The sequence below is a fragment of the Cebus imitator genome, unplaced genomic scaffold, assembly GCF_001604975.1.
Source record: "Cebus imitator isolate Cc_AM_T3 unplaced genomic scaffold, Cebus_imitator-1.0 Scaffold103, whole genome shotgun sequence".
Lineage (NCBI taxonomy): Eukaryota > Metazoa > Chordata > Mammalia > Primates > Cebidae > Cebus > Cebus imitator.
Window position 1 is genome coordinate 362,652 of NW_016107418.1, and position 9,597 is coordinate 372,248.

At 40.5% G+C, this 9,597-nt stretch overlaps 1 protein-coding gene across 2 annotated transcripts in view; it reads left to right on the forward strand.

Moving 5' to 3' along the window:
• REPS2 (RALBP1 associated Eps domain containing 2) overlaps positions 1-9,597 on the forward strand; it is a 226,047-nt gene that overhangs the window by 86,542 nt on the left and 129,908 nt on the right. Inside the window, exons 4-5 of one of the 2 annotated variants that reach the window (XM_017537476.2) lie at positions 662-788; positions 5,059-5,156. In XM_017537476.2, coding sequence (XP_017392965.1) covers positions 662-788; positions 5,059-5,156 — 225 coding nt within the window. The remainder of the gene's footprint in view (positions 1-661; positions 789-5,058; positions 5,157-9,597) is intronic. The other variant, XM_017537477.2, reaches the window with a different exon arrangement.

Here is a 9,597-nt window from a genome sequence, read left to right on the forward strand (position 1 = left end):
TTTTTAAAGAGGAAACACAGCAGCAGATAAGGTTGCTTACTTTGCCTACGGTTCTACATCAGGTTCATATTTGAATTGAGATTCATATTGTAGCTTGTTAAGATTTCACCTTAGTATTTGGGAGTAAGCTGGTTGGAACGGTTTACCTATAATGAATTGTTTTGCAATCTCTCATCGTCAAAAAAAAGCTAGCATTTTACTTCGACGTAGTAAGCTCCAAGAATATTAAGCACTTAAAAATATATTTTAATATTCACATTTGCTGGTAGACTTGATAAGTATAAATCCAGGAAATAAATTTATTAATGATAGAAAATGAAATCTATCCACAGAGAGATCACAGTTAGGAGGGGGTATGAATCTTATTTCATGTGATCAGTGTCTTTCATTTTCCAAAGGAAAATACTGGAATAACCAAAAATGTTTCAGGCTGGTTTTAGTAATTTAGGTAACTCAGCACTGATAACATTTTATTCTCTGGGAGACTTTTTGAATCCTCAGACACTGCTGTTTAACTATGCTGCATTTTTTGAGAAACATTTCCCCCCATTTGTTAAATCAGCTGGGTCACCAGCAGTAGAGCTGCGTTATGCTTCCTGACTGCGGCTGAGAATGCCAGGCTTGAGTGATCGCCTCTGAACTCTGATCTGGTTCTTTGAAGCAGGAAACACAGTCTCCCACGATGTCACCCCTCGCCTCCCCTCCTTCTTCCCCGCCTCATTACCAGAGGGTGCCCTTGAGCCATGGCTACAGCAAACTGCGGAGCAGCGCAGAACAGATGCATCCAGGTAAGGGGCGACCTGGGGGCCAGCTGTCCCAGGCAGTGTCTTAGCGACTCCTTAATTTACCAGGCAGCAATGCTTCAAGTTGTTTAATTTCCTGATTTAATTACCCCTGTCTTTGGAAACATGGCTCAATTTAATTTTATATTCTCAAGCAAGGTTTTTTTTTTTTTTTTTAAATGGATTTAAACATATCTGAGTAATGTTTTGTTTCCTGTCCTAGAAACTAGTTCATCTTTAGACTTTTTAACAACTAGATGATTTAATCTTTCATAAATGGATTTTATTGAACAGAACATACCATGTTAAGGGTGTGTATTTTTTTGGAATTGTTATTTCTTTCTGCAAACACACCAGACATATTTATATAGTAACTGCTTTAATGAAATTTCTTAAGAAATATAACCAAAAAAGCAAAAGAGTTGATCTTTGAAGACCGAGCACATAAATGAAAATATTTAGGTTTTATGCTTTGGAATAAGGCTAAAGGAAATGCTAGGGTAACATTTTGCTGAGGAGTATGTTGCATGCACAGTTGTGGGGTTGTCTTCTTGCTCACATTTATGCTCTGCTGGCCTCGTTAGGTGGTAAAATACGTTAGTTCTGAGGATGACTTGCAGAGTTGGCTGCTCAGGCTGCAGTGCCTAAAGCACTGGAAATTCACTGCAGCATCTTGTCCTCCTGGGGTTCAGACTCCTAGATTAAGATATGACCAATTAAAGGTATTCTAGAATTGGATATCTGCAACTCTCCTGTTTTATTTTGTGGGCTGTGGCCCCAAATGACCCAGTTTCTGCAGGTTTTTACTGCATTAAAAATAGTGGTGACTTTTAGAGGGACACAGAAATAAAACTGCGTGCTAGGCTGAATGAAGAGAGGCTGTGATCTTGCAGAGAAGCAGGCATGGCATAATGGCAATAGCTTTTGATTGGAAGCAGAAGGTATGGGTTTCTGTGACTAGCTGTTGTACTTTGGGCAGGCCATTGAACATCTCTGAACCATGATTACCTTTTCTCTCTTAAAATGGAGTAACAGTATCCTAGAGGGGTGTTAGAGGATTAAGTTAGAACGTGAGTATAAAATCTGTTTGGAAATTAAGTCCTATGCACGTGCAAGATGATGTTGCTAATGGATAGTAACAACAACAACAACAAATCACTGTCCTTGTAACCTGAATGTCTCAGTGGGGTCAGAAACTTAATGGGGCTGAGAATTTTTCATTTTCCTTTTATAGTTTCCCCTGTCTGATTTCCATATTTTCAGGACTGGCTTTTTTTTTTCTATTTCTAATCTTACTTGGGTTTGGAAGTTGGTTTTTAATTCACAGGTCAAACTGTTTTTGTTTACTGAGTCAGCCTGTCAGCAAGTTCTACCTTTGGTATTCCTTAGAAAGCTTTTCTGTTTCACCTACTTCATGCCCTATTCTCTCCTCATTCCATGCAAATTGGGCTTCCATTCCCCCAGTGGTAACGAAGCAGCCTGCTTCTCTCCATGTTTCTTGACTCTCAGCAGCCTGTGCCAAAGCTGTTTATGCCTTCATTTCTTTTCACATTTTAAAAAAGTGAGGTAAAATATGCATATGATAAAATGTACACATTTAATTTATTTATTTTTGAGACAGGGTATCACTTTCTCAGGCTGGAGTGCAGTGGGGTGATCATGGCTCACTGTAGCCTTGATCTCCTAGGTTTAGGTGATCCTCCCACCTCAGCCTACTGAGTTGCTGGGATTACAGACATGTGCCACCACACTGGGTTAATTTTTTTTGTATCTTTTGGTAGAGATGGGATTTTGCCATATTGCCCAGGCTGGTCTTGAACCTCTGGACTCAAGCGATCCGCTTGCTTTGTTCTCCCACAGTACTGGGAGAACAGATGTGAGCCACAATGCCCGGCCATGCACATGTTTTAGATTTTCAATTTGCGTTTTAGCAAACGGATAGGACTGTGTAGCTACCACTTTGATCAATAATTGAACGTATCCATTATGCCAGAGATACCCTCTCCGGTCACTCCCTGCCCCCTAATGTAAGCACTGTTCTGATTTTCATCACCATCATTAGTTTTGCTTCTTCTAGAACTTCATACAAATGAAAACACATGGAATGACTGACTGTACTCATATGTGTTTGCCATCTTTCCTTCAGCATAATGGTTGAAATTTATCTGTATTATTGTATCAGTAGTTCATTCCTTTTTATTATTTAGTAGTGGAATCTATTGTGTGAATGCACCACAATTCGACAATATATTCATTTGAGTTGTTTCCAGTGTTTGGCTGTTATGAATAAGGGTACCAGGAACATTCGTGTACAAGTTCTTTTGTGAAATATGCTGTCATTTCCCTGGCTCCTAGGAATAGAGTCGCTCAGTTTTAGGGTAGTTGTATATGAAAATGCCGAAGAGTTCTGGTTTCACAGTGAACTTTAGAATGATGAAATCTTTAGGTTTTTTTTGGGGGGGGGTACACCTCCCCTTGGAGAAAGGTGGTACTTCCAGTTCTTATTAAACCTCTTGTAAGGGGATCAAAGAATTATTTGTTTTGCATTGTATTGCATGTTTGAGGTTGATTTGGGAAGAGAGTTGAGTAATAGCTACTTTTAACTTCCTGAATTCAGATCCAATTGAGGAAGGAGCCAGAAGTCAGACTGATGACAGCCTGAATATCAGATTTATTGTTGATATAGATGATGAGAGCACATGTCTTAGATTTGTGACCAGATGGGCTTTAGACACTCACCTTTCCAGTCACAGGCAGGCTTGGCCATCCCAGGTTTCCCACACAAGTAGGAAGAGAGAATCTGCCTCTCTAAAAATGGTCCCCCATGCAGCTGAGTCTTCGTCTGAGCCTTACTGATGAGATAGGTTTGTCTCTTCCAAGGGAAGGCCCTTGTAGGTGAGAGATAGAAGTCAAAAGCCAGATGGTGGCCTGTTCCCCCATGTGTCTCCCCTGGAAGTAGAAGTAGAAGCTTTTATGGGAAGCAGAGGCACATGAGATTTGCTTCCTAGGGAAAGCTCATGACCACTGGCACCCCAGCCATGCTACAGTCTACTTTATTTCAAGCCTTTTGGCAGAGCGCAATTGGTGTTAACGGTTTAATTCAGTGTTTCATCAGCATGGAATCATTTTTTAAATCCTATTTCTCAGAAGACAATGGCTGCCTACAAGCTGAGACTTACATTTTAAGATTTGGATTATGTGCTATGTATGTTTGTTTTGCAGTTTTTATATTTGTATTTATTCTTAGCAATTTCTGAAAATCCACTTAGTGGGTTGCCAGGCAATTGTTTTGCTATTTTAATGTGTGTTAATGTATCATAACGTTGTGTTCCAGTTACTAGGAAGAAATATAAAAAGCAGATATGTGCCCAAGAGTGATTTATCATTCTCGATGTGCTATTGTTGTACCTTCTTTATTTTAAAAAGAGCAAACTATGCTAAACATTAGGTCATAGCAGGCTGCTCTGCTCTCTACCTGATTTTATTTGTAAGTAAGCTACAGAAAGAAAAATTTTTACTTATTTATATATTTTAAAAACTTGAACTATTAACCTATAGAGATGAGAAACAATTTCAACTTGGGTAATAATTTCTGCTTTCTGTTGGAGCTGCATACTACCTAGTTATGTTTAACTGCCATATTGGCAAGATCATTATTAAGTCTTCTGGAAATAAAAATGGTGAAAACATACATTCATTTTTGTGGTTTAAAACATTTTTTTAAAGGCAGCAAAATTGTTTTTTAAAAGTTTGATTAGTGAATAGTAGAATAATAAATATAAAATATATTCACTTTTGTATTTTTCTCTGTATGATTTTACATTCTGATTTATTTTTCAAAAATAATGTTGGTTTTTAGTGTTCAAAATGCATAGTTTTCTTCTTGGGGAAGTAGATGATCAATGGAAGACATTCACATAATGGGTATATACAGAATTTACCTCATATTTGGAATTTGAACACTTATGACACTTTTCTAGCAATTGTTGCTTTCTATCCCAATTGAAGTTCTCACTGTTCCACCTTCACAATTTATTCCTAATCTTAACTCAGTGTAAATATTTTTCTGCCTATCATGCATTGGTTGAATGTTTAGTGAAATTGTGCCATAGAGAATCAGGGGTTGTCAGTCCTAGGTGGCCCTATGAGTATATACTTATGATTCTGTTGCCAATTCTTTCTTGAAAAGCAGAGGCTGTATCAGTTTGAATGTGAAGTCATCATTTTTGGATGGAATCTTTGCATACCATGCTAACTTTCCTTTCTGCTGTTTCAGCTCCTTATGAAGCTAGGCAGCCTCTCGTCCAGCCCGAGGGATCCTCATCAGGGGGCCCAGGAACCAAGCCCCTTCGGCATCAGACTTCCCTTATCCGGGTAAGTGATGATGTAGGGTTATGCCATTGGGACAGTGGAGGCAAGCTTTGGACTTTGGGGACATGGCTTTTTGATGGCCCCTCGTTTTCCTTGCAAGGAAGATCTAAAACTGCTCCCTCATGCAAATTGCATGTCTTGTTTGTTGCTTGTATAAATTCCTAAATATTTTCGACTGTGCATGTTTCTACCCCTTCTCAGTGCCTCTAGAATAAACTAGGCTGCTTCTTGGTCTTTAGTATATCCCTCTACCTTTACTTATCAAATCATTAGCCACCAGCTTCAGGAGAGCTTCACTTTTTCTAAAGCAGCCTGTCTTGTCTCTGCCTTATTCTTTATTATTACTCATTTAATGCATAGTTAACTGTTTTCCATTTGTTTTGTTTCTCTAATTACATGGTAAACTTTTGGAAGGCAGAGGTAGTTCTATATTCTCTTTCAGTGCTTAGACCAATACTGTTTGGAGAACAGTTATTATATAAGTGGCAGCAGCTACTGTTTCCTTTTGTAATAAATACCAAAGAAATATTATGGCGAAAGCACAGATGATATCTCAGTTTGTTCTGGCTATACCACAGCTTAGAGAATTTCAGCTTCCCTTTCTCCAGTGTTTTCCTTTGGATAAAGAGCTCTTACTTTGTTCTCTGTCTGCAGCTATTGCCTTGTGTAGTGTCCCTGGGTCCTGTGCTGGGGAAGTTATATTCTCAAAGAAGGATGTGTGTGTGTATGTGAGTGTGTGCGCGCGCACGCACTCGCGTTCACTATTTGACACTAAAGACAAGAGGAAGTGGGGCAGTTTGTATAACATTTCAATTGTCTAACTTGGGCAGAAGGAACATTTTTGCACAGGCACTTCTACTCACAAGAGTGGTGTCAGACATGCCCATGAAGAAGTGGGCTGCTAGTTTAGAATGGAATAAACAAAGTCTTAAGATCCTGGTGTTCATGAAATACCTTCTGGGGATGGGGCACTGTTGTAGACGTGGTGTAGAACTTGATCTTCTAAGGTGGTACTCTGTGTACAAATAATTTCTTAAAGATATTAATTTAGCCACAGTCTATTTATTTATATTTAATGCTTCCTACAACCATAAGATCTCATTACTGCTGCTTCTAATAGTATAAGTGAGTTGACTGTGGCTGAGAGAGGTCAAATAGCTGGCCTAAGGTTTCATTCATAACTAGTCAGTGACAAAGGGAGAATTTGAGTCTAGGCCCGTCCAGTGTCAAAACCTGCTGTTTTCATTACTTTGCACCACATTAGAGCCCCATATTACAAGAAGGCTAGGTTCTAGAGTTGCTGCATAAAGAAACATTGGCTGCAGTAAAAAATATTCTCAAAAAAATCCCTTATTGGTACAACATTGGAGAACCAATATGCCATTTGCTCCCAGGGCCAGTACAGCTCATTTTTATCCCCAAGTTAGAAGAGACAATTGTTTCTTCAGCTGAGCTCCAGATGTAGTAGTTGGCTGTGTTTAGAGATCCTGCAGTACAAAAATATGTGCCTTTAAACATGAGAATCACACCCACTGTGGAGTGAGGTTTATGTTAGAAAAGGTATCAGTAGGACTGGGATTTATCCCTAAGCTCTCCAAAATGTGGCTGTGCAGGTTCCTACAGAGTATGTCCTGGGTCTGCAGAGGCCAGATCCTGAATGGTTAGGATGATAGTCAAACTAGCAGTGCATACTGAGCTTTACAGCGGTGTGACTGGGCTCACCAGACCCTTTCTACCTAGCCCCCTGGATGGCATGGTCATGGGTGCTCATTTGGATTGGCATCCTGTGGCTTCTCTTCTAATCCCCAGTTTCCCTTCTCTGCTGACAAATATGCTTCTTGAGCCCTTCACTCAACTGATATTTAGTGAACACCTATGAAGTGCCACCTATTTTGTATTCTCAACACAGTGCAATGTGTTGAGAATACAAAAATGAGGCATAACTCTAGCAGTTGCTGCCCTCATGGAGCTTACAGTACCTCCTCATGGAGCTGTTGGAGAGATGGCCATTAACCAAACCACCACAAAGTAAATATATAATTATGATATGGGATAACAGTGGGAATTACACTGTACTTTGAGGATGAAAATGGGCATGGGGTATGATCTAGCCTTGAGGGGCAGGGGCTGATCAAAGAAGGCTTCTGGAGGGAGAGCAACATTTGAGTTGGAATGAGAAGAGTACATAGCTGTTATCCAGGTGACAGGGTGGGAGTGGGGAGCAGATGATAAGATGGAGGGAACCGCATATGCAAAGACATTTCCTATGGACTTGACAATTTAAGGACATTATCTCTTTCAGTGCCCACAGCTATCTTATGAAGTAATTAGTGTTGTTATCCCATTTTTCAGATGAAAAAACCTGAGGTTTAGAGACCTTATTTAATTTGCCTAAGATCACAGCTAGGAAGTGGCAGGGTTGGAGTTCAAACACTGGACACGACTCCTTGGTCTCTGGCTCGGGAAGCAGTTGGATAATGGTGTCACTTGTTGAGCTAGGAAGCCCTAGATGAAACACTGGCACTGGGGAAAGATCATGGGTTCAGTGTTGGATGTCAGGAGCTGAGCTTTTGAGATAGTCCAGAGGAGTTGTTGAAGAGCTGTTAGGTTACACGGGTCTGGAGCTTTGGAGAGAGCTGAGGCTGGACACAGGTATTTGGCAGCAATTAGCTTTCAGGATTCATGGTATAGTGCAGAAAAAACCAGGCAGATTCTTGCCCAAGTCCAGCAAAACTCTGTGTGACCTTGGGCAACCAAGGTCACATAGATCTTTCTCTTTTCTGTAATACAAATGACTTTGAATGGATTTAACAGCCCATTGTAACAATCAGCAATAGTCCAATTCTCTTAATGTGTCTGTGGTTTTCATGGCTGATGTGTTGTACTTTCTTCTGTTCTTAGGTTTCCTTCTTATGCCTGTTAACTTAGTTTGGCTGGACTCCATGTTCCAGAAAGCAAACTGCCAATGTGGATTAGTCATGTAGATGAGGGGATTTGAAGTGAAGGTTCTTGGTGATAGGGAATTAATGTTTACTGGGCATGGTGCTAGGCCTAGGCCGGGGTTACTAATTCCCCTCATGTTGCCATGTTAATGTGCCAATGGCAACCTTCTTTTTCTTCTAGCTAGTTCTCTGGCCTTGTATTCAAGTTCTTCCTGCCTGATTACAAGGGGACATGTCTTCTGAGTCCTAGGGGAAGCCTTTAGGGACTCCCAGCATGGTGTTGGCATTTTAGACATGCCTATGCCAATCCAGTGCCTAAACATTGGAATGATACATCTTTTTGCTTACTATTTTAGGGATTTCACTTTTGTTCGGGTGTTGTATATTTTTCCCTTCAGAATTTCAGGCACTAAGCATATCCTATGGTGATGGATGGTTGATAGTGCTTTGTAAATAAATTATAAGACTTATTTTCTGCTTCATCTGTTATCACATGTTTAGAGGTTGTTTTGTGGTTTGCTTTTCACAAATTATCCTCAACATCTAGATGGTAGTCATTTGTAATTTTGCTGGCAAAAGATTTAGAATTACACCCTTTACTCCCACTGTTCTCCACCGCCTCTGTTTTTGCCAGGGTCGTGAGAAACTTTATGTTAAGTCCTTGTCTTTTTTGTCTCCTTGGCAGCTGTGGAAACTGACCACCTTCTCGAAATGCTCTCATTATTTGATGTCCATCATGCCTGCTCTCCTGGTTTTCCTCCTGCTTCTGGGGCTGCTCTTTCCTCATCTTTTTCAATCTTCCTTCCTCTGCCTGCCTCTTATTATGTTGGAGACCCCTGGGCCCACTTCTCACTCTACTTACTCTTTAGCTCTGTGGATGCTGATGACCACATTGCCCCATCTGCCAGACATCTTCACTCTAATGTTCCACTGTCACTTGCAACTGACATTTTTTTTTCACAAAACCAGCTTTCACTCTTCCACTCCTAGCTCCACCCACCCATCAGCACAGGCCAGAATGCTGGTCATTGTCTTTGACTTCTCTCTCTCTCTCCTTATGCCTGTTCAGTCTCCAAGTCCTGACTGTACCACTTTCCAAAGAACTAGTGTCTATCCATCCCTCTCTACTTCTTTGTTCAGGCCATTTTCCTGTTCACTGATTGTATTATATCAGCCCCTCTCTTTTTCCTTGCTTCCACTCTTGCATTCTTCCAATTTATTATTCTCATTTCACATGAAAACCATCTTAAAGACACAAAACACAAATCTGATCATCCTGCTGACTTGATTGAAGCCCATCCCTCTCTGCCCATGGCTCTTAACATGTCATCCATGTTGCTGTCTGGCCCTCACCTACCTCTTTAGCCACAGCAGCTCACTGCCGTTCTCCGTCAACTCTATGGCCATTTCCCAGATGGTCAGCGTTCTCTGCATGGGAGCCTTACTCTTCAACCTAACTTTTGCCATCTTTGTTTTCTCCTTTGTCCTAATTCGTCTGTGCT